The 26,233-nt window shown below is 41.4% G+C and overlaps 1 protein-coding gene across 1 annotated transcript in view; it reads left to right on the top strand.

Moving 5' to 3' along the window:
- Positions 1-20,605, top strand: part of LOC122413404 (probable serine/threonine-protein kinase DDB_G0282963) — a 55,787-nt gene extending 35,182 nt beyond the window's left edge. Inside the window, exons 4-8 of the mRNA XM_043423722.1 lie at positions 5,375-5,415; positions 12,725-12,878; positions 13,027-13,074; positions 13,253-13,368; positions 13,452-20,605. Of these exons, the coding sequence (XP_043279657.1) occupies positions 5,375-5,415; positions 12,725-12,878; positions 13,027-13,074; positions 13,253-13,368; positions 13,452-18,542 (5,450 nt within the window). The 3' untranslated portion in view covers positions 18,543-20,605. The remainder of the gene's footprint in view (positions 1-5,374; positions 5,416-12,724; positions 12,879-13,026; positions 13,075-13,252; positions 13,369-13,451) is intronic.
- Positions 20,606-26,233: the final 5,628 nt, after the last annotated feature.

Raw genomic sequence — 26,233 nt, 5'->3', positions numbered from 1 at the left:
AATATTTTCTAGTATTCAATCATCCTAAATCATAATTATCAGTTTAACGATCCTCTCTTTTCCATTATATTTATCATTTTATTTCAAATATTTTTACATTCTTCTTTCATTTTCAATCTTCCCCGTAAAGAACACTTTCTGGTTTTTCATGAGCTCATCTTGTTGCGTGAAGCTGCGTTCAACTGCACTTCGCGCCCATCGCTGTCGTCTTCGATCCAATCATATTTCGCCAAATATTTCCTCCCGCACTTTCCACGATCCCCAACAATAGTTGATTGCTTCAAAAATCATTTGGTCATGCAAACACCTCATTGTATCGCTTCCCAATAGCCGGTGGCATCTAATGTTACCTCGCTCGAATCACTAATAATTTTCAACAATTCAAACATTCCCAAAACCAATAAATTCAGATGTTCTGCTCCCAGAGTTCAGTATGATAACAAAACAAGGATGCTTGAATATATATTTATACCGTTAGAAGGGTGCTTGGATCGATTATAATGAAATAGTGAAACTGCAGGAAATGGGATGATACAAAGTTTCTAACGACTTAACGATCGCTTGATCTCCAAGGACTGCTCCAAAGTGCTGCAAACTTAACAATCGATTTGTGTATTAATAAATGTACATAGAGATCCCCATTCGAGTACATGAGTACAGTATATATAGCTGCGGTATTATCGTGTCAACCATAACTTTCCAAGTATACCGGTATACGATCGTTGTAATGTAGTTGTTGTATATCAAAGTAATATTGACTTTGCCGTATCACCCTATTAGCGATCATATTGCTGATACTCCTGTCCGCACGTGGCAGTCGTTAAACTCCCATAATTGAAATGTTCCGAGGGGCTTATACGTCGTCCTTTATGTAAAAATCTACGTGTGTGTTGGTATTGTAATTTCTCCATCGCGTGTTCGATTTCATTTCATTCCACGTCCCATCTTTTTTCGCATAGTTTCATTTTGATCGATGAATCTTCGCGTGGCCTTTCGGCCACGAGAAATCCTCTTCTTCGTGCGCGCCGGTGAGATTCGTTTTTTCGCAATTTTTTTTTATCCTTTGCCGCGGGTTGCGTATCATAAATCGCTTAATTGCTGCCGATATTTTTTCCCCCGGAACATATGGTTATGGTGCGCTGTTTATGCCTCCATGATTTCTTCATTTGCGGCTTTATGATTCGCTGAAAATCGGTTTGGATGGAATATTTCGAAGTACTTTTATCATCGATGAAAATCGGAGCATTTTTTTTGCTCGTTTATGAAAACCACTTCTTTGACACTCACTACGCGGAAGAGGATTAAAGGGGAGCCCCCGGAACGCGAGGTAGACATATTTTTCAATCAGAACACGTTGCAATATTTTTCTACCAGCAGGGTCGCTGCGTCCATTGAGAGGACAAAAAAGTTCTTCGTACTTCGAACTAGTGAGATATTTTCTCATTGTTGAGTTTCGCGTTTTTTTTTCTTTTCAATTTCATGAAGATTGTCGTATATAATATCGAGAAATCCTCTTTGAGAAAATCCCAAGAAAATGTACCAGAATTGCTCATTACTGTGTTTTTTTTCAAGTTTTTCCTGCTTTTTATTTCACTGATAAATGCCATTGAGCAGATGGATCTCACCACTCCTCTCGTGCAGAATTTCTTCCTCATGACAATTATAATAAATGAGCCACGAATGTAATTCGCGAAAACGAGTTGTTGCCAACATTTGGATTCATGGTGAAAGTTTAACTCGTCATTTTACGTGAACATTTATACGTGTATATAAAACTTAATATTCCTACCTCCTTTTTCATTTTTTCACACTGAACACACGCTTACGTGCGCTCTCTCGTGAGTACTTCCAAGCGATGAGTCGATGATAACTCCCCTGTTTGATAACCGCCAACACTCGTCCAATCATTTTTTCGTACCCGATTAAGCTCTCCCTCTTTCCCCAGTAGCGCTAGGAAATTCGCAGTTTAGCGACTCGGAAAGTATAACAGAAAGAAAAACACTTTGCCAATGACTGGGGAAAAAAAGGACTGAAAAATATCATCAACGTGTTTCCATGTTGCGATTTTTAGTCTTTTCATTGGCGCTGGAAGAGCAGAATAAACGTGTGGAAGCTTCCTCGCTCTTTGGACTCTGATAACAACCGAACTCGATTTATCACGAGGAGTGCGATTGCTGGAGAATTGTCCACCGACGATGTTGATCGTACCTCGAAACGTTGTTCGCAAATGAAACTGAATTCGTTTTCGTACCTCAATCCTCGTGGTATACTTTCCACTACTTTTCCGTACTGTCGACGATATTCCGGGCGATCTTGTTTGTTTATAGTGCCATCCAGATGACAGTCTTACCAAGTCCTACTACGTTGATAGATCTTGAAATTCAAAGGGATCAAAAATTCAGAGTTTCAGTGTTTTCGTTCTGGGACCCCGAGGTATTTGGATATTAATTGATCTATAAGAGCCAAGCAGCTTTTCGGAAAATAAATTTATCGATTCCACAACGTTTTTTCTTGAAATCAAATATGTTTGGAGGGTCTAGAAAATTGGGTGTTTTAAGGTATTTCTTTCACGAACCTTTCACGAAGTTATTCTACGAATAACTGATTTTAAATAACACTAAAGTAAAAGTGCATGCGAATAGATTGGCGAAAATCGTAAAATTTTATACGAAAGCTTGGGGAGATTACATCATCACTAAATTTCTATTCAATAATTCATTATACTAAATAATTCTAAATTCCTGATACAAACTATCTCAAAGGTAGACAAAAAATGTAAGGAATCTTTAGCGACAATAAAAATAAAGGGTTACCGAATGCTTAACAGAGATATTAACGATAGAAGTTGCAAAAATGGCAGAAGTAGAAGCTTTTCCTATATAACAGCGACTTCTCAGAGGTTAGAAATCAGTCCAAATTTTGAGAATCCCAATTTGCGCGATCAAAAAATACGGTCATGCGAAAGGAATACCTTAATCGACCACATTTTCGTAGCTTTTTGAAAATTCTGGCATCGGTGCATCGGGGTAACGTAGCTGGAAGACGTTTCGATGAAAATTTCGGTGATTTGTCGACTTGACAAATTTTTCAGGCGAATTTTGGGACACTCTGTGTACTGGGCGAGTTCTCTTCCTTCCGGCGAGTCTCGTGATTCTCTAGAGCAACAGCGATGCATCTTACGGGAGTAGTAAGTTGATTATCCCACGGAAGTGGAGTGCTTATTACGATGCGAGTAATTTTGTTCGCGGAATATTCGGAGTCTCAGTTGTATAAGCGATTTTAGTTTAGAGAAAATTGGAGTTCCAGATGTTTACACTGACGAGAATTCTTACGATAATGAATTTAGACGTTAAAACATTAGTTTTGATATTCTGAACACATTGCTCGGATTCTCGCGTCGTGGGTCATCCTGATCCGTCGTTTTTGCTCTGCCCTCGGTTACAGTGGACGAATTTCAAGCTCAGCGAATATTTATGGCTCATATTTCATTTCTTCTCTCGTTCTCTGCAGGGATTTAGCCTCGTGGCTATTTCGTTTGCCATTGTATTTGGTACACGTTAAAAATGAAGAGACCAGAGCTCGATTTTTCGTTGTGACTATGCAGTATCGTCTTGTTTATGGGATTCGGTAATGAATAATCGATGAAAATGGTAAATATTTGCCTGAGGTGCGAAAAAGTCAAAACGGTCTCGCGAAAATTTTGTTTTTTTCACGAAGTGAATGTCAATTTATCATTTTTTTCAATTTTCATCACGAAAAAGGCGTGGATTAGAAAAAAAAAATTGTTCATGAGCCACTGACTCTTAAAATACGAGCAAATTCCATTGAAACACGGTAAAAATAACAATAATAATAATGGCATAATAATGACTTCAATTTGTTGAGAGAATGGCAAAGTTGTGCATTTTATTCAGAGGAAAACAGAAAAGGACTCTCTCCTGTACGTGCGACACTCTTCAATTCTTCTTCTCATCTTCTCCATTCTCTCCATTATACGCTTTTTCCTCGATCTCTTAGACAGGGAAGTCACGTATAGCCCGACAGGACAAAACGTTTATACTCTCGTTTGGCGTACTCATGACCCTTTTTCTCGACAACGCCGAGATGGGAAATGGAAGCGTACAAATTTCATGCACTTTGTCAAAAACTTTTCAGTGCAACGTCGAAGTGGTTTTTTGAACAGACGCTATAGCGACAATTTTTACATTTGCACATAGTTTTCCATGGGAAATGTGACTCGTACAAGTTATCGTCGAATGGCATTCGAAGAAATTGAAAATTATTACAATTCTATGAAATTTAGTAAAAAAATGAATTTTAGAAAAATCAAGTGTTAATCCATTCCTATTACGAATATGAAAGTAGATTAATTAAGAGCTCGAGAGGGGCTTGGAATAGCACGGTGTGTATAAATATGTATGGAAGAATCCCCGTTCTTTCGTTCGGGGGAATGAAAGGTCGCTTCGTACTCGCACAGCAATTAGTGACTATTAAAGGTGGCCCTTGTCTTCGTTCCGGAGTTTCTGTTTTTCTCTTTTTCTCCTCTCATCCGCTTCTCTCGGTTCTTTGTCGAATAAGGGTCCTCTAATTATTGCCTCTTTGACTGGGCAACTTCGTTGCTATCTTTGAGTTTCTTTTGCTGTTCATTCTCGTACTTGCTGCTGTTCATTTCTTCTCGATTCGCCATTCTATCAAGCGTTACAAGATTTCATTTTCTCAAATTTTTTTCCTTTTTTTTGAATGCTTTCAGAGGATTTCTGCTTCTGCATTTTCGAAATCGTTCTTTACCTGAGAGTACTCGAAGTGAATTTTAATTTTGGAACGGAGGATTTTTCTCTTCCTGGACTGCTATAGCATCATTAGAATTCATTACAAAATCCTTTTGAGCATGAGGAAATCAATTACTATCGCAGCAAGTTCGTAGTTTATTGTCTTCGTACAAATGTCGGGGTGAAGCCAATGTTATTCTCGAAGCTTACCAGCATCCCTACATCCTTGAAAATCCGTTCCAAGAATTAAAACGTTCGTACGAACGGAATTGCAAATTCTTACAATTCTTGTGAATCCTTCGAGGATTAAAAAAAATGTTATCCTCAAAACATTATTGCGATGCCATTTATATAACAATTTCATTATTCCTGAATGATGACGCATTGCAAAAATCTTCTTAAAAAGTTTGAAAATAAGTTTTTGATATTTTGGGAACATTCCCGTTTTCAAAGCAGGCCGCAGCACTTTTTATTTGTTCAATATTTTGAGTGCTCCTTAGACTCTTACTTCAAGGGACAAATGTCATTGGGGTTGTTCGCCAGGTTTCTGTCAAACGTAAATTTACCACCCAATAGTCAATTCTACAGTTTTTGTTTTGTTTCAGGTTTTACGATTGCGTTGAGGTCAACTTTTTGCGAATTGAAGGTAAGATGTCACCGTGATTGATTGTTCTTTACCAGTATAGACAAAATCTCGATTCATGAGCAAGATTCTAACGAAAGTGGTGCTTCGAGATTGGTTTTTTTTCCACTGTATTTTTCTCATTCCCCTTTGTTCAGTTATATTTCCATGGAATATTTCGTTGCGGGAATAAAAAGAATGTTTTTCAAATAGAAGAAACGAGAAGAGCCGAACGATTTCAATACTTGGCTCGAGCACACTCTTCGCCGGTTGAATATTTGCTTGTATCAATGTAAATCAGATTCGAATCGTAAATAGTATGCGGCGTTTCCCAATTTCGGGATATCCTTTTGATTACTCGTACGTTACGAGGAAATGTTTGCTTTAGCATCGCTCGTATGTGTGGCTGTTCGAACACAATGTTCTGTTTAACGGCCGTCCAATCGGCTGCAGGCGAGTGGAGTCGTAATCTTTTTTTCGAATTATATTACCGGGTTATGTCGGGCTTAAATTATAGTTGTATAACGAACTATCATAAGGGCTGAATGAGGCGAACTGAAAACTCGGAAAATCTACACTTGCGCCCTTTTTTTAACCGCGATCTACAAAGTTCTTACGTGAAGCTCCGAGCTTCCGGTGAAGCGGATCTGATTGGCGGGACAATGGGGTGACTACATTGTGTAACGGAACTCGAATACATTGAAAACAGTTTTTTTCCATTTCTATTACTCCGACAAATCGATTCCGATGGATTTCCAAACAAATAGGCATCCGTCACACTCCTATTGATCATTTCAACATTTCGGCATTCTGCTGAATCCTCTCAAACCTCAGGAAGTCGTAGAAACAAGACTCGATCAGAAAAACCGATTTTTTCATCCCAAAATAAGAATAATGATTGGAATTCAACGATTCTAATGATTGGGAATTGATTTTATTGTCCTTAAATAATAATGATAATAATAATTAAAATCAATGTATCGCTTCTCCGACGAATGATTCGTAAATGGATCAATTTCTGTCGTGAAAAAAATCGACCTTATCGCGGCAAAGTGTTCGGCATACGAAGAGAAAAGTGAATTCACAAGAGAACGATGATTACTGTGAGTTGAGAATGGAAGGGATCGTTGCGATGATATCGGTTTTGTGGCAGAGGAGCACACGCTCGTCGGTGTTACGTACTATACGGAGAGGTAAAACACTGCCGGAATTTATTACGGAACAATACGTGCGTGGGATCGTTGGCTGTGGATGTTCCAGAGCAAGGGAAGGAGAGAAAAAAGCGACAGAGGAGATCCTCGAGTGAATGTATCTGTGTGCACACGTGCGAATACACACGTGTAAAGCCCCTTTCCTTGGCATCTTTTATCCCGTTTCATCTTCTGACGTTTCTAAGGACGCAAGTTTCAAATTTCGACGCGATAAATCGCGGGGCTTCCGTTCTTTCGTTATTTTCCATTGAACGCGAAAGCCGGATTTGTTTGCCGAAACGAAAAAGACACAGAGCAAGATTTTGTCTACCGGAAATCCCGGGACATTTTGTCGTTTTCCAAACGACATGACAAGCCTCCACGAACCTAACCCGCCCCGTTTCGTTGTTTCAAACTCTTTATTTCGGATATCCTTTTACTCGTTTCTGTATCTCATATTTTGAAACTTGACTAAATGTTTTCCAGGCAGAATATACTGCTTACCCGAAATTCCTTCATAACCTAGCGTCGAGCGAACGGTTTCCCGTTCCCGGCATACGCTCGATCATGTTTCAAGTTCGTTTACTCTCCGGCCATGTGATATGCGCCGATTTATATTTTCCCTGATATCCGTAATGGCCGTTCTCGATTGAAATACGATTTAGGGGATTGTCCCTCCTCCGTAGGGCACATCCAACGACGAATTTATATGTCGCGTTTATAAGAGGCCAGTAGCCTCTGCACAGGTGGAATTTAGTAGTGCGGTGATGAAAAATCGCGAGGAAAAGCGTGAGGAAAATAGGGAGGAAATCTGGCTGGGTCTTCTCTCGTGAACCGTAACGCGAAACGGATTCGGACGGCGTGAAATATGAGTTAAACGTTCGTTAAATCGATATGGTTACGGCTCCGCGAATATCTCGAAAACATATCTGTATTTATTCATATACGTAGGTTCTTTTGCGCGTGTAGATATAGGTTTCTTAATACATATGAATAAACGTCTTCTGCGATCCAGCTCTTTTCAGCACGCGCCTTGTACGCAGAGGGAGGCATTAATGGAATATATTTCCTATATGTACAGCAAAGTGCTTCTTGATTCTCGTTTTTCTTTGACGTCTGGGCGTAGTGTCGTTCGATCCTCTTTGATTTGTCACGATTTATTTGCCTGCTCGGAGGACGAAAGTCATCGAACATTCGAATCCTCTTCCACTGACGTTATTTGGAAATTGAAGATGAACGTCAATGAAGCAGCGAAAACGAGTAGTTTTCTGACCCCATTGAAATTCATGATAACAAATGGTCCACAGGCATTTCGGTTCACTCACAACGAAGCTTGATAAGGGCGTGTACAGAATTCTATCTCCTCCTGTAGATCCCACTCCACTTTTCAGCTCTTACTCTCTCGTACGAAGATGAGAATTCTCGGGCACGCGGAAGTGATTCAATCACGAAACGAGAACCCGTAAATCCAATCAAACTTCCGGTGGTGAGGTTTCATGCTCGGCTAGTCCTCGAGCAAACAGATATGCGAGAAAGAGAGAAGAGCCAAGATGGCCAAGCCGGATAAGGAGAAGGGAGGTCAAAGTCCGTTGAGACATTTAGTGGAAACTTGAAAGGACGAGAAAGAGCGTCGGGGATGGAAAAAGGTAGAAAAAGAGCGAGGGAGTGAGAGCGAGGGCAACAGTCGTCTTGCACGTGCGCTATTTCGCTTCGTCTTTGAGTTCTTCTATACGCGCTGATAAATCACGAAGTGAAACCAGCAGCCTCGATGATCTACACACAGAAACGAAAAAAAATAAGTTTGTCTCGATAAACGCAATAAAACTTTGCCTACTTCTCAATCTTAACTGACAAAAATTGACGTGTCAAATCCGACGACAGGAATACGGAGCGTGCTAATGCCAAGAATTTCAAAGTTCGCGGTGCGAAGATGCTCCGCGTATCGGCCCAAGCATCAGCCGCTTTTCCAGTTACTTTCGAACTTTTCAATTCATTACCACACATTTAAAAGCCGTTCGCGATACTATCTCGCTGCTCTTCTCATTCACCAGCCGCTGAGCAAACGAAGCCGTATGGCAAAACAACGATATTGTGTCTACGTATACAAACAAAGGTTCACATTTGTGCGCGGGAGAAGTGAGATACGGGAATCGAATTGCGTCAGGCCTCGCCGCGGAGAACGTGCCGAGATTGTGTACTAAACTTTGCTCATCGACTTTAACGTTCTACGATGTAGATCCACGAACATACATCTCTTCTAAATATACACATAAAGTTGAAGATTCTCCTTTCCCTTCCTCGCTCGCTCGAGGACCTTGGGAACACGTAAGGCTGAAGAAACTGGAGCGAATGTGCTCCGAGGCTGCGTAAGGATTACACACAACTACTTCATCCACATTTGAACAAATCGCGAAATTTCTTTACAAGTACAATCCCCGCTAAGTTTCCGCACACGATATTTCGCGCGCAAAGTACTTTCATTATCTCTACGCTCGAGAATTACATTCGAATTTTATCATCGAGTTGTAACGAAAACGATAGTTTTTTACAACAGTTGTAAAAATATTTGTGAATTCGCGATGAACAACAGAAACAAGCCCAACTTATTGACTCGCTCAAGGAGTTTGAAATTCAGTCTTGCAGAGGAATAATTAATCTTGCAATTTGAATCATAACGGCGGTAGGAGAAATAACGATAACCATCACAGTGAAATGGTTTTGTTTAATTTTTTATTGCACAGCGTATTCGTCGTGTTCATATCTACCAATTTAATTAATTCCTCACGGTTTCGTATTCCCTCTCTGATAACGTTTCGAAACTTGCGTACAGCATCACGCGTTCTACACCGAGAACTCCACTGGTGTATATTATTTGTGAGGAAAACTCTCTGAAATTCAGCCTCCCTGTTGCCCATATCGTACAATTTGTACACACTTTACAGGAAGGCTAGCAATCTAAATCTCGTTCATGTTCTCTCGTGGATGCTCTGTGTGTACGTACAATGTGTCTGGAAAACCATGCTCAATTTGTCAAAAGCTCTCGTTTCATATTGTGACTCATAAAGTCTGAAGCTCTTTGGCTCGATGCTGCAAAATATCATGACTCAAGTCGAGAGGCAAAGAGACGAGGGATGTGAAGCTTCGGCTATTCCATCGATCAAGCGAAGAATGAGAATATTCGTGAGCAATTACGACTCTATGAAAAAAATGGTTGTCAAGGATGTTTATGAAAATTTACAATTTACAAGCCCTGAATCGGGCCCAAAGTAGTTTCGCGACGATGTTGGCTGGGACACCTCGTATGTCGTGTTTCAATTTATCTGCAAATTGTACCCTGGCCTACGCTGAGGGAGGAAGAAAAAGTGGGAGATGAAGAGAGACAGTTGGCCGAACAGTGAGTGAGTTTAACTGACGACAATCGAGCAATGGTGCGCACACATGAACCGCGAACGGGCTTTAGCTTCGGAAGACCGTCACAGAATGATTTGCATTAATTATATCGGTGAGTTTAATTATACACGGGCGAACGAGTCACTCCACATGCCCGATACTCTTTCGTTGCAAATACCATGTGCACCATCGATCCAGCATTTGTTCGCGTCAAAATTTATTCGTCTCTCGTGGAGAAAAATGCTTTTTTATACCAGCAACTAAAAGAGCGAGAGAGCTAGTGCGAAGCAAAACAATTAATCGCGTGGAGCCTGAATCCATACAATTGCAGGAGACTAGCTGAGCTCCTGCTCTTCCACTCCTTCCAATACTTCGTATTAATATTTATCGACATTTGCCGATCATTTTCTGTTCTGCTATAGAAAGTGAACACGGAGAAAACGGTTTCATTTCATACAGTGAGGAATATGTTATTTTTCAAGAATTTTCAAAGTATTTAGCCATTGATTAAAAACAGCATAACATTTTTTGAATTTTCCAATTTTTCGTACCTTCAATTCTAAACAGTTTTGTGTAGATAGCAAAAAGTGATGCACGTCAGAACTATATTTCGTTTTGTTTTCGAGTGTTATTCATCATGTCAGTCTAGCACTCACTGATAAGTGCAAATGTATTGTAATTCTAAAATTTTGACTGTCAGCATAGTAAATTCGATGACAAATACACGAATATACACCGAATACGTGTGACATTTTTTACCACACATAGAGTTTTTTCAGCGTTGTCCCTTGCATACTTAACAATATGAACAATTGAAGTGACTGAAAACATTTTTTCCTATGTTCATAGAGAAAAAGATTCTTGAGTCTTTTGAAAAAAAGGCATGCGGGTATTGGTCTTTTTACTATGGTGGATAGAAAAATTCTTATTACTGCTCTTCGAATTAAAGCTGAAATCCAGTACGTAGATTCTGCCTCTAAGATCTATATTCTTGGTACTTTCCTCTAGAATTTTCGGCCTCGTTTTCTCCGTGGAGCTTTCGAAATAAATTGAATTAATCCATGAAAAGATTTGAGTATGACGTGCAAGTGTGCTGCTGAATCCCCCGAGCGATTCGATTGCCAGAGCACATTCGAAGGACTCGCGAACATTCGTCGATGAGATGATATTCCTCAGGTATCTCGATTCGAGCGTATGTTTCAGACACAGACGAGATATGGGGTGCTCCGATCGTACAACCCAAGTCACGATACTTCATTAGGTTTATTGAATCCTGAAGAAATAACGTTCAGTGACACATTTCTCTTTGGTACCTCGAGGATAATAGCTTTTCGATGATGTCGCGAAAAAAGTGCACGTTCGTCTAACATAAGTCAATGGCGAAGAATCGGTGGGACACGAAGCGAAGCGAACCGGCTACTATGAATTATTTAGCAACTCATCGAAGTTGCAGCGGAGAAAAAAGTCTTTTAACGACTTTTTCTCGGGATAATTTGACCGAGCAGCTCTGTAGATTATTGAGAAACCCTGTAGATAAATGTATGAAGCAGAATCATAGACTACATCAGTTTGCACTGAAGCTCGATTCGCGATTCAGATGCGCGTCAAAGTGATTTTGTTGCTCTCTCTCTCTCTCTCCTTCGCCTTTTGCATATGCGTCGATCAACTCGAATGGTTCCTCGAGCTTGCTCGCGTTATGCATTCGGGAAAGATATCAATCAAGCGTGATTAATTTATGGCGTTGAATATCCGAGTAATTCTCTGGAACATTTGGACGGAGCAAGGCGAATTTGAATTTCCCATAGGAAATCGTTAATCAAAGTGGAACATGTCCGAAGGAAGGGCAGTTTGCTCCGTTGCTCGAGAAGGGAAAAGGCGACAGAGAGAAGAAGTCTCGTTGCGTGGGAAACTTCAAGCGGAAGTCGTGGAAGACCACAGTTGAATTACGGACGACGGTGTTTCGACGCTCACAATAATGAGGGTGGGCTTGTTTGTCGGATCTGACCCCGTCCGGGCGAGTTTCTCGAGCGCTAAGTTTCTGCGAATTCAGTATTATTTGAGGAAGCACGAGCTTTTCCACGTCTCGGAGAGTGGCCCGAATTGTGAATGGTTTTTTGTCGAGTCAAGATCATTCATCAGCTTCTCTTCGAGCTCTTTTGAAAACGTGTTTTTTTCTGCCCTTCATTTCGGGGTTCACCGAAATGTCACAGGGTCCTATCAGAATGTAAAACGCCTTGAGCGGCAGCTTTTTATGGTTGCTGAAAAACGTCCGGCCTCTTGTATTGTATTTTTTTTAGTTGACTTTTACGACCCCTTTTCTTTTCATTCTTTCCCCTTCGCTGGCAACTTGATGGAGCGTCTAGCGCATGGTTTCTCGTTAATTCTAACGACCAATTAGTCTCCCTCTCTCTCCCTTTTCTCTTCTTTTTCTATTCGTCTCGGTGCCACCGCGCGCCCGGCCATTGTATTCTCGGATCCGTGGTCCTTCTAAAGCTTTTACTCGAGCAACACCATAAGCCACACCACGACTGGTGACCCGGTCTTTTCATATCTTCGTAACTTCGATTCACGCGATACAGCAACTGAAGATGCTCTATCAACGAGATAAAAGGATTTTCGGGCGCTTACCCGCTCTCCGATTTATGCTCTCGGAGCTTCAGGCTCTTATTTTTTTGATATACCAGGACTTATAGGATTATCGCATTAATCGGTGGGGCCGTTTATTTTATTTCTCCCTTCATTTAATTTCACAGAGTTCCGGTGACGATGAGAGAGCCAGATTACCGGAGTTCCTCACGGAACTCGATTTAGCGAGCCTTGAGGCGTCCCAGGAAGACATCGAGGCAATTAAAACCGTCGTCAAACGTCTCGCCCCAGAGAAGAATGGCGAGTACCAAGTCTATCAAGGTTTTCAAACCCGCTTCACTAACTCGACTAACTCGACTAAATGAAATTTATGATAAATATTTACTCGGGCATCAACACACTAACGACTCAAGCTTTTCTCATTCTTTTCACTATGCTTGGTTCACACCCTGGTCTATTTTCGACCCAGTCTTCTTCGGGAACGAGGAACTTCTCAAGGAGTGGCTAGAGGGCGCTGGTATAACCAACATTAATATTTAAGACATTTCCTTTTTTCACATTCACTGCTGTCGGCATTAGGAATTGATTTGACGTTGGGCGTTAACCAAAATCATTATTTTATCAATGTAGCGAACTGTCTGAACTTAATTTACAAAAAATGTTTGTGGAACCCTGTTTGATCATAACTATTTCAGGTGTGATGGGTCAACCAGGCGTTGATTTTCCGGCATTAACGACCATACCGACAACGAGTTTCAGCTGTCGAGGATTGAAAGGCGGTTACTACGCTGACTTGGAAACGAATTGTCAAGTACGATTTTGATAGTGTCAAAAAATGAATTAATCAAATATCGAATTTTATCATTTTTTTTCACACGGTTTTTCATTCCTCAGGTTTTCCACATATGCGATAACGGTCGAAAAATATCATTCCTCTGTCCGAACGGCACAATATTCCAACAGTCTCAACTGATTTGTGACTGGTGGTTTAAAGTCGATTGCAGTAAATCGACGGAGCTTTATGAGCAGAGCGCCGAACAATTGGCCGAAGACGAACGCAAGCGTACCGACGCGAAACGAATAAACTCGGAGTTCCACCGAGGCAATGGCGAGAACGAGGACAACAACGGCCAGAATTACTATCAATCACAAAATTCAAACTACGATGGACGTCAGAACGGGAGAACGAATCCTTTCAGTCAATCGGCTAACAATAATCAAATACCAGGAAGTTCGGGCCAACGAGGACAGAACACCGATTTCAAGTCGACCACTCGAGCTTTCGACCCCAATCAGATTTACAATGGCGGAGGTGTAACGTCGAATCAGTACAACCAAATAAATGATTTGGCAGCTGGCAACACGCTCAAAAACTCACAAGACTACAATGGCCAGTTTAACCAAAATAATTACAAAAACAGACAGCAACAGCTTGTTCAAACCACCGGAAGATCCAACTCGGATCGTGGAAATTATCGTGCCATTGAACGACAGCAGAATCAGCTCATCGAGCCTGTCAACGAAGAAGCAAAACGTCAGTTGAACTACGAGTCGAGAGGGGCCAATAAATTTACAGGATCTAATCAGAACGTCTACAACAATCAGCAACAGTCAGCCCGCTCGAATCAACAGTCAACGGAGTATTCGTCAACGACTCGGAACTCAGGGAGAGACGGTGAAAGACGAAGCTTTGGTAAAAGTAGTAGCATCAGTAGCGGCCTTTCTGAATACGACAAATCGTCCAATCGAATAACACCCTCGTACACGGAAACTACGACATTCAGAACTAGCACGCCTGGCCCTATAAGGGAGTATCAGCAACTCGCGGAGAGTGCTGCCTTCGCCTCGAGTCGTGGTAATCGTTACAACGAGGCCTACAGCTCGAGTCAATTCAACAGCTACTACAGCAACTTCAATGCTAATAGTAACAACAACAACAACAACAATAATAATAATAACAGCAACAAACCAAGAGTACAGCAAAAGACGACGGAAAAGCCACGTCAAAAAGCGATAACCCCGACTCCGGAATCTGAGAAAATTGGTGGAAGTGCCCTCAGGCTTCGTTCCGGTCAGCCTCCAGCTTCGCCCTTCCCTACTTTCCAACCGATTTACAAGCCACGAAAGAATGATCGTAATCCTGACTACGAGACGACCACTTTTGGTTCAACGATTCCAGAAACCGTAACAACCACTGAATCCTACAGAGACGAGGGGACCCAAAGTACTGTCGGGAGGACTCTCAACAACGATAATTTTGAGTCTGAAACTACTACGAGTTATCCAACTAGTTTGGACTATCAAGGCACTTCGGATAATTCTTACACCGAAATATTCACTGAGGATTATGCTCGAAACTCGGTGACACCGAGTAACGAACGAACTGTCGTAACGAACGTGGATTTCTTCGAGAATACGACACCGACCATCATATCGTCAGGGAATTACGTCAACCCCAAAGCCTTCACGAAGACTCAACCGGTTTATTACAAAAGTTCTGGAACTAGTTCCGGTTTCACGACATCCAAGCCCTACTCAAAGTCTCAGGAATACAGACAAAATTCTGTAGCGACGGCGGGCCTGACGAACGAGTCGACGGTTCGTCGCGTAGACACTGGCTCCAGCTTCGCCACCACTCAGGCTAGCATCCGTGCAGCCACCAAAGAGCAAAATCCTGTGAAGAGCCAGGATAGCCGTAATCAACAGGTCCGGAGCTCGAGCAAAAGTCCACAGCGAGCTCAAAGCTCTTACCGGCCGTCGCAGAATCTGATAAGCACTTCTACGGAGAAACCCTTCAGATCTTCCGCTGCTATAAGCCAAACCGTGCCGACAGGAAAAACCTTGAGCCCATACGACACCAGCATCACTTATCAGCAGGGCAAAGTCATGTCGACTCTCGGACCTTACATACCGTTCACCAAAAATTACGCTTACTCGACACCAACCACAAGCACCACGGCTAAACCACCAGTTTATACAGCCACGGTTCCAACTTATACCTCGTCTGCGGTGATCTACGGTTCCTCCGGAGCCAAGAGTTACAGCGGAAAATTCAAGGCTTCCACACCCGCATCCTCGGTCAGGCCAACAGGCCGGCTTCCCAGCGGCAGTGCAGCTTACCTACCGGAAAAGAAAAGCGATGCTTCTAATTATCTCGCGAAGAAGCACAGTCTCGATGAAAGACCGTTGAACGAACGGGAGCATGCGATGAGCATGCTTCAATCGCTGCGAGGTCTCGAAGGAACCGTTCCAAGTGTTCTTACCGTTTTCAATGGTTCCAGAAGTGGATTGAACATACCAACGTCTTCGGGGCCCTCGACTCTGCATTCCTTGGCGCTCTACTTCGCCACAGCCGGTGACGACTTTGACGTAACCGCTGAAACCAGAACGGACGCTGAAACCGAGTCAGAGTCGACGGAATCCCAAGGTGTCGAAAATTCTCAACTTACCGAAGAGAATACCAGCGTCGAATTACCGAAAAGCATCTTGACCCAGCATACCATAAACTCTTACGCCGAGCTGTTCAACCTGAACAATGCACTTGAAGGTAACTCGAGCTCGAACCCCGCCCTCGATCTCGGCCTCGATGTCTCCAACGAGGATACCGACGACTTGGACATCCAGCAGAGCCAAGGTCCTATCGACGGTGCTCGCAAATCGAACAGCACCAAGCTGCGCGAATTGGCTCAAGTTTTCACCCATGCTTTGTCCGCTTATCTTCAGGATCCTGACACCTTCAAGAAGATTCTCACGGAGATCAGACCCACAGAGCCTTCGATTAATTCTAAGAACGAAGACAGATACGACGCGACGACTCTCGTCCCAACAACGTTGGAAGATTTTCCGTCCGTGACCAAAGAGAAGGACGAGGTGCTCGATTTTTCGGACGACACAGCTCCTCATCGGGGCCGAGTGCCGACTACGATTTACCCGATCACAACCACCGATTTACCAACCAGTACGGAAAACTATAACCAGCAGGAATTCTACACGACCCAACGAGCAGAATCAAGTGCCGAGAATAACTTCGCTTTTCAAGTTAACGACGCTTTTGGGCCTTCGAAAAATGCCGGTAACGAGCTGAGTCCCGGTGGCACCGAAGCTCTCTATTATCCCGAGGAAGTTACCGAACCAAACGAAACGACAGCCGACGACGGTCGGGCGAAAGACGACTCCATCAACGATTACGGTGACAACTATTTTCCAAACGATGAGAACAACAATAAAATCGGCGGTTTTCAGAACAACTCGCAAACACCGAATTCCTACCAGCCTTATGGCAAGAACGTTCAACCCTTCGACGCTACACCGATCAGTGACAATTACGTCGTATCCTCGACCCCCGCTACCTACGTAACTGCTTATCAAGCAGATTCGAATTCGAATCTGCGCAACGGCGGCGCAGCTTCGAAGAGTCTTGATCCCGTTTCGAAATTCCGCCAATCAGAGAGTACGAGAAAATCGGAAAAATTACTCAACAGCAAGGACAAAAAGAGAGACAGTCGCGATCGCAACGTGAAACAGCACAAATCAACGACTGAGCCGTTCAGGATTCGTTACTTTGATACAACGACATCGTCTCCTCGATCAAACGATCGCGAATCGTTGGTGACTTCCGGTAGCGTCCATTCCAAATATCACGAGAGTGGCAACGAGTTCGATGACGATAGTGGCAAGACTGAGGGATTTAATTACGTCACGAGTGTCGTCACATCAAGAACGGTCGAGCCGTTCACGGGGCTGAGTTACCCGGATGGTGGATCACAAACCACGTCGAACAGTAACGAAGAAACGAGTACGAGCGGCAGCGACGAGGATGCGAAGAATCAGAGCGATCAGAAGTTGAACGATCACTGGACATCGTCACCGGCGGTAACGCAATTGTGGGAGAGCACGGTTTTCGTTGATCCTAAGCGAATAAATCAAGGCCTCGTTTCTGGAGCCTCCCGGGATTCGAGCTTGGAGTATTCCACCATCGATTATCCCGATGCGACTGAAAGCTCTTTCGTAGAGAACAACGACAACAACAACAATTCCAGTAGCAACAATAATCGTAACAGAGAGAGTTTAGTGACGGATGCAACGAGTTCCGGAGTTCCATCTCGTAAAACAAACAATTTAGATTATCCCTCCTCGCCCTGGAGATGGTCGAGTAATCCGACAACCGGGAACGACGGAAACGACTCCCCAACAGCGTTCACGCTTTTGCCGCCCCAGGCAAGTTACTCGACATCCGAGAGAAGTCTCGCTACAGCAACCCCATCACCGATTTATACCACGCGCTCGAGTATTACAACGACCATAACTTCCTCGGTCACTTCCACCAGTTCCGGCCTCGCCACGCGTCAGGATCCTCTTTTAACGGTGAACCCTCAGAAATTTTCGAGTCGACCGAAACACGGAATCCCCGAAAGCGATTACGATAATGAGATTGTCAGGGCGCAAGAAATGTTCGGTAAGCTTAACACGAGCAGCACAGACACACTGATGAACGTCATGAAACAAGCTGACACCAACGCCACTGTTCGACAACTCGTTTTACTTCTCATCAATCATTGTAATGGACCTATGAATAAAACGATGGAGGAAGAGAAAGAACAATTACTCGACGCCCTCCTCAGAATGCCCGTCAACGAGTTTACATCCGAGGAATCCCGGGAGCTTCGCGCCGGAATAAACAGACTCACTCTTCCCATCGGCAAAGATGATTTGAAACCGGAAACAACGAGCTTTGCTACAACTACGACGACCACCACCGAACAACCCATCGTAACGACTTTTCGAAGTAAAAAAGGACGACGATTCAAGTACAACTCCGATGAAACTTCATCCAACACCTCGACGAGAACGAAAAATGACGATATCGTCACAGCTGAAACCAGCGCCGATAGCAACGCCCTCTCTTCCGAGGATACTTCCGCCTCCGACGCTAGAGCCCTCGAACTTTTGAGGTCTCTTTATACGATAGCTGCCAAATGGGGCTGAATCCACCTTACTCTCCTCGTGTCAAATGAAAACGAACGTGCTGTTCGCTAATGGCTTAACTTTTTTCATCTCCTGTGGCCAGTGAATGAAAGAGAACTGTTTACTTGTCAAGGCGAGATATTGTTTGAGAATTTGTTGAATTACCCCTCGATGGTGTAAGCATTTTTGTTTCATTATGATTTTTCTGTTTTCAGTTTATTTAAGTGCTCTCGTGAATGTGTAAAAAAAGAAAGAAACTTTCCTCATAGCATGCGAGTAAAGGTAGGGCCCTTTATTTGAGCAGCGTCGTTATGAAAGTCACTAATCAAATGGAAATTCCTGTTTTATTCGTTTAGTTTTTACTATATCTTGTTTGAAGGAACGATTTGGTGACGAATAAATTTATTTTTTATAATATGTGAGAGCAAAACACAAAATAAAATTGTTAGAATTATCGCTCGGGGATTAAAAAAATTAATTTTAAATCATAATCTTTGTAAAATAATCTTCGTATTATTTTATTTTAAAAAAACATTCTACTATGAGGAAATGCTAGAGTGAATTGAAAAATAAACTTTTGTACAACTTTTTAGTAAAAGGGCAATCGAAATTATTCTCTGAAAGGTCTAATTAATGTATAAGAAATATTTTAAAAAATTAAGACTTCTTACATCTTTCACAGTTGATCGATTAAAATTTTCAACTCATTCGATCGTTGCAGCTATCTTCGAACCTTTTTAAAAAAGGTTCCAAGTTAATCTTGCGATGCAAATTTTTCAACCCCAAATCTTGTAAATTGTTCCACTTGAAATAACATATAATTACTTATAATATGGCACCAATTATAATCATTGTATAAATAGCATAATTAGATCAAACAGAGAATAACGAGTTCAAAACAAATCGTGAAAACAGTTGATAAAAAATTCTCAATTTCTCAGACCCTGCTGATCCTAACTCAAAACAAAAGAAATTTACATCCAAAATCCGTAAAAATAAGCACAGTTTTCAAGAGTAATGTTTTTTTTTTTTTTTCAATTTTCCTAGCGAATTGTAATGAATTTCTCAGCGAATTTATAAATCTTTATATCACGTTAGCCAGCATCCATCAATGTTACTACTTAATCGATAAGAGACTCTTTATGTTAAAAATGGGAGATTGAGGTAAGTTTGTCTGCAGAGTGTTATTATTATTATTTGTTCAATCAATGAAGAGATGAAAAGTTAATATTTATGAATGAGTACTCGCCTGAATTATGTATAATAATAATTATTATTATAATTGTGTATCATTATCGAAATTATGATAATTATCACTTTAATTAATATATTTCCCTACATTTGAAAAAATGATCATTATTACTATCGTTATACAAGGGTGTGGTTGACTCCTAAGGATGGAAAGATCTTGAACAATGAGATAAATTTCTTGGATTGGCTCAGAATAAATACGAGAATGAAGAATAACGATAACTCCTATCAGTAGTTGTAAATATTTATAAATGGGATAATGACAACAGCGAATGATGTTTACTCAGTGAGAAATTCTTCGTCATGCTGCAATATCGAGGATAAAATGCTCTGTTATCTGGAGAAAAAATTAAATTCTCAACCAGAAGTGGAAGTGAATGAATACTCCTTTGTTTTGGTCGATCGATATTTCGATCGACGTCCACGGCTCAAGATACTGAGAGGAAACAAATTATTGTAGATAGTTATGGTGATGGCAAAAAAAGCTTCCCAAAGCCCTCGATTCGAGTATCGTTTTGCTATTAGTTTCTTTAACGTTTTTTCAATTATTCAAAATCGGACCACAATTTTTTGCAGCTCATAAGACGTCCAGGTTTCGAAAAAAATGTCAACTTTTATTATAACTCATACCTGCCTTTAACGCCTAATGGAAATTCATCGAAACTTACAGATATGAAGGAACTTGCAGGTATTGAAATGAAAATAAGATTTATTTTTCGCCATACTCGAATCGCCTGTGGTTCAATAAAGTCGAGACGTAGGACTCGCAGACTTTATGTAAAATATGTTTGTACAGAGAATGTGAATAAAGAAAATTATGTGGGTTTGTTAAACGATGCAATATGCTTTTCTTTCTAAAACCCTGCATACAATCGTGTTGCATTCGAAGCTGTCACATATGGTAAAAAAAAACGATGCATTCGAGGGGTTCTTAAGATGTGGAATCCTCGTTAAAATCAATAAATACACAGGCTTGGCATAATTGTTTCTACTTTGAGAAATCAACAAGGTGCTAACATTCGTAAGTGGCTTAACCTCGGTTTAACCTCACTCTATCTTCGCCGATAATTCGACTTGCGTCTGTAATATGGCTCGTTACAGCAGAAACCAGGAAGCGAAGAGCCATGGAAAAGTGGCCCATCGGAGGTGTGATGTAAATACAGTGTGATTGGCAGGTTTCATGCGAAATGCTGCACCTCCTGTCGTCCAGCAAGAAATCACTGATCAGGATTTGAAAACCGGGCATCACAAATACGAGCCAGTCAAATTGAGAAAAAAGTAAAGGAAAAATGAAAATGCTGTAATCCAGGAAATTTTCAAGTCCTCTGAATAAGAGTCTTTCAATAATCGAACTCGAATACGATGATCGTTCCTGAAAAATTGAATTTGAACTTAATCCACGATGCTATAATCCTTTGTTTCTTTCGAGTGTACCGTGGAATGTGGAGTCATTCGAAAACAGTGATTAGTAAAAATTGTCTTGAGCCTGAGAATAAATCGATTACGTGCTGAATTGTATTTAACACGCTCGTGCGATCAGAAACTACGAGTGCGACGTTTCAGAGGAAGAATCTCAAGGAATCGTGGAGAAAGTCCGTTGGGCTCTTAAGTAATAACAGTTTGTACTTTTCTATGGCCCGGGGTACATTCACGTATACTACTTTTATGTATAAACTATACATATACATAAGTGGGAGAACCCTCCATAAAGATGTCTCTCACAAGAAGGGATCGAGTTACAGAACGATCGTGACCTCTCTTTTTCTCCCTTTCGTAATTCTCCGTTATCCTTGCAAAAGAAAATGACACCTAACAAACCGTCGGAATTAACATTTTTTAAAAATATTTCTGCTAGACTGCTGCTGTCTCATCTTTTTTCCCACGATTCGATCTCATCGCTTCTTTCTTCTTCTGCTCCAGTATCAAATAGGACGTTTTATCCAATTATCATGGACTACGTGTGGCCGGTCGTACCAAGTGAAAGCCAAACTTATTCCACCGATACACCTTCGCATACATACACGTATTTTCGTGCACACAAGACTAAAAGCAAAAGCAAAAACTGTAGAGAGTAGATTAGGGAACGTGGATAGCATACCCGAGTTTGCACCATTTAATTCCCGAGCAGTGTTACAACCCTCTTTACTCCTATAAATTGTTACATTTACCCTTGCTTTTTGCTTCCCCCCCCTCTCCCCCCACCGCCCGCCCCAATGTGTTTTAAATTCAAAAATTATCTCCCATTTTCTTGCAATCATTATACCACTTGTTCACTAAAAAAAAAATGATAAAATATATTTCTTCGTTTCTTTATGCCGATGGACTTAACCTGAAAGCTTAACGGTTCGTGGCTCACGCCAATTAAATCACTAATTGTCTATACGTCACTAAACTCATGCTCGTTTTTGCGTATTTGCTCATATCCGAAGGTAGTCGACTCATTCGTGATAAATGATAGAGCAAACATTCGTCTTAGCCTGCATGAAATTCGGACCCATATGTGTACCTTTGTATATGCACAGGGCTATACATATTTACAAAATTACACCGTGTATATTCAAGCATCTCGCAGGGAGTGTAATTTTCCAGGAAGGACGTCGGACATGCATCTAATTAATCCAACTCGGTTTCCACCAACTTTGCTCTGCAATGCTCGAGGGCATGCCCAAAATTCGGTGTTGTCAGGTACGACTATGCTGTGCGCAGACATGCAAATAAACAGAGGCGAATACATATGTGGAAAGAGATACCTCGCTAATCGAGGTAATAAGCTCTCATGCCAGTTGAGTACTTAAAGTTTCTCTGTGGCTTGCTCTTTTCTCTCTTTCTCTCTTTCTCTTTGGCTCAAAATTTCGAGAAAGCCTCGATCATTGAGCTTGCGTTCGTCGAAACCTCACACACGCTGCGCAGCCCCTGAATATTCATGAGCGAGACTCCTAACGGGAAAACGACGAGCTCTTCACGCTATACGTATAAATACGACTGTATAACTTTACATGTGTACGATTTTTTTCAACGTCTCTCAACTCTTCGCTGGCGCAACAAATTGAGAATGCTCGACCATTTTCCCAGGATCCTACTTGCAATTTCTACACCCCTTCGTACAATTTCACACTCATCTAAATTCTAACTGTACTGCGCACACATTTTTCCTGATTTTTAAAAGGGGTCTATCCTAATTAGAATTTTTGAAAAATCGATTTTTTTTTTTATTGCATTTTTCGACATATTTAAAAGTAGTTAAAAGAGTATACATATTTAAAAGTATCGTAGTCAAATTTTATAAAGATCTGAACTGTCCAAGTGTACTTTTGAGCGATGTTTACTTGGCTGTCTGAGCGCGCGCAGTACGCACTGCCCAGTGCCGTACCGCGTATCTGCCTTGCTTTAAACGCGTTTTTCTCAAAATTATGTTTTCGGACGGCTTAGTGATTTTGAAATTTTGAGCGGAACTATTTTTTTTTTTTTTGCAAAAAAGATGAAAAAAACGTGCTTTTTCGTAGTTTTCAGAAAAATGACCGCGGCGTTTCGTCATTTTTAAAAAAATAAAAAATCTTATATGATATGCACTATAGCCTATTGAATCTCAGACCATTTTTATTTTTTTTCTCCGATCATCCATTTCAGAGATTTTATTAACAGCGCACACCCATTTTTTTTTAACCTGTCTCTCCCCCATTTTTCTGTACGCGAACTGAGTAAAATAAAAATAAAAAAAAATGTTTTTGTGTATTTTAAGGGTATATCGGTGTCAGAAGTCTTTGAAGGTTGGATTCAGCCACGAGCATAGATTTCATTGGCATTTGTCTATCGTTGAATATTTCTTTTCTCATATTTTCCATTTTTCACAATAAAAAAAATCCTCTTCTTCGTTCATTATATTTTCATTATTCACATGATATTTGTCTCACATTCACGTAATAAAATTCATAATGAATTCCATAATATATTTCGGTTGAGGTTTTTATTCGAGTCTTGGTATTTTTACAATATTATCAGGAATAAACGAAAAAATGTTGTACCATGTCACTGTTTGAGAATGCATTCAATGAGCCATATATACTTGACTTTATGTTATTATCGGGCTCGGGAGATGTATAATGGAACGGGTGAAAGCGGAGAGTGCTCGCGGAGAGTAAGGAATCTTCCATCGCATCGTGTCTGCTTCTCGTCGGAGTAAATCCGTGGCTCAGACGAATGGCTTGAGTCTTCGTAACCAGTCTGTAAGAATACGAAAAGAATGTCAATATATGCAGGTATATCCACAGATATAAAAAGCACTCGATTCATTCATTGCTCTTAAAATCTCAAACGATCCGTAATTTCGATTCCCAAGAGCACTTTGGTAGAAGGATTCGAAAAGTTTCGTTGTCAATATAAAAGTGTGTCGCTGTTGTCCCCGCATTGAAATTAATCAATCTCCGGTCGTAAAACTCTAACGGGGAGAAGCCTCGTCCGTCTTTTTTTTATCAGAAACAATTTATTCGCTGCAACGACATTGGTGAACGGAAAGCGTTTTTGAAGATAAAGCGAACGATGAATGACCGATATTCCAAAAGAGCCCGGTCCCATTTTTCGCTGCTGCACTTCTGATACGCTTGAAACATCAATTTTCTTCAGGACAAAACGGTTTTCAGGACAGAGTCGAATGGGAGAACTTGCAAATTCAAGGTGTCCGTCTCTTCGTCGGGGATCCCTTCGCAGCAATTAGAACTCGAAATGTCCAAGATGTATACGCGAGTAGTATAGGAGCAAACGGACTAGCCCCAAACACCGAAATGGCGTAACCATACGACGTTTGAGGGAGTAAAGATCTTGAGCGTCGTACCAGCTTTTCGTGCTCACACTGGAATTGAATCAGTCGATCACGCAGGGTTTTCAACGATTTAAAGTACTGGAACGTTATTTTTTCAAGTCTGATAAAAGTACAGAACGAGGAACAAAATTATCGATGGAATAAACGATCTGATTGAGCAAATTTATCGTTGAAACAATAGCGCAGGACGTGTGAATCAATAAATCGATCCTAGTATCGCAATATTTCATCAAATCTTTAATAATAAATCGCAAGAACGATCTTCCAGGTACAGGGTGTCTCAATACTAGCACAGAATTGGCCAAGTTTCTTCTAAAATTCTGAAAAGCTTAACGTTGAGACTTCTGCTTCGATTCTTGTAGAAAATGTGTCAATCGACCTTGTTCGATTCAGCTCCCACTGCAGAATAAGACGGAAGTACCCGAGTCAACTAACGAGCCATAAGTCCATCGACGTTTATCGACGAGCCATCGCGCCTCGTAAAACGCCAGATCGTAAGAAACCTGTCCAAGGACTTGTCTCTCCCGAGTTTAGCAACGTGGACACTCGCCACGGTTCGGACACGGTTTTCGGGACATCCTGTATTACAAGTAGTAGCTTTTGCCAGTAGTTAAACAAGAGTCTCGACACCGAGTACGAATGTTCAGGTACATAAATGCACATTTATACGTGAATCTCGAGATTTATGGCACGAGAGTGTTACGGCTGTGAGAGGCTTGTCCGTGTTGTAAAGCACGTGCTGTATCTACCGGAGCCCAGAGCGAGAGAATCAGTAGATCAGTGTCTGGTTACACTTATGTCGTTATCCATTAGTAATGCTTCGCGGGTGGTCTCTTGACGGTCAGTTCAGCACACCCATTAGGGTTTCTTCTTCACTTCTGACAGCATCATACGTGTTTTTTGTTTTTTTACTATCATTTTGCGAATCAATGATGGGGCAAATATTCTTTGAATCAGAGAATCCAATTGGTCTGTTTTTGTAATACCACTCGGCTGAGTATATAAATATCGGAGTAGTGTAACTGCAACTTTCGGTGTCAGCAGGCTAATCGTCTTTCAGTAGCGACAGGAACGATTATGATACACAAAGGTCCCTCGTGTATCGTCAGCTCCATCCAACCTAGCGTCAATCTACTCGCCATATTTTGATCGTTCCAGTCGTGGCTCGAGAGAATTTAACGAGCTCAAGAATCGCGAGAAGCTGACACAAATTTTCTGCTTCGCAGCTTCTCCTTGCACGCATCTCATAACACTTAGTGCTCGTTTTTTTATGATTTTTCATTCATACGGGTATGTGTACACATTGTATAGCACATGGAATATACAATGAGAAATGCCATTCGGTATGCAGCATATCATAATTGCGTTCGTTCCCACGTACGCGTCATGGAGGACCAAGTAATATCAGGGTTTTGCAATGGACGCACGGGAACAACGGAAAAATCGAGAGGACACACCGGATAAACTCGTGACACAATTTCATGTAATTTTGTGTGAAGCAGTTCGGTTGCTCTGTTGAATTTCGTGGAATATTTTATAAATCAAGGCGTTATGAGCTGGAGAAAAAAATACGATTAACGAGCATAGTTTAATCGAGAATTCGTGAACTATCGGAGCAGGATTCAGCACCGAGCCTCCTTTCCAC

Source organism: Venturia canescens, chromosome 7 (genome assembly GCF_019457755.1).
Source record: "Venturia canescens isolate UGA chromosome 7, ASM1945775v1, whole genome shotgun sequence".
NCBI classification, from domain to species: Eukaryota; Metazoa; Arthropoda; class Insecta; order Hymenoptera; family Ichneumonidae; genus Venturia; species Venturia canescens.
Note: the sequence above shows the minus strand (reverse complement) of the source record. Positions and strands in the feature narration are given on the sequence as shown.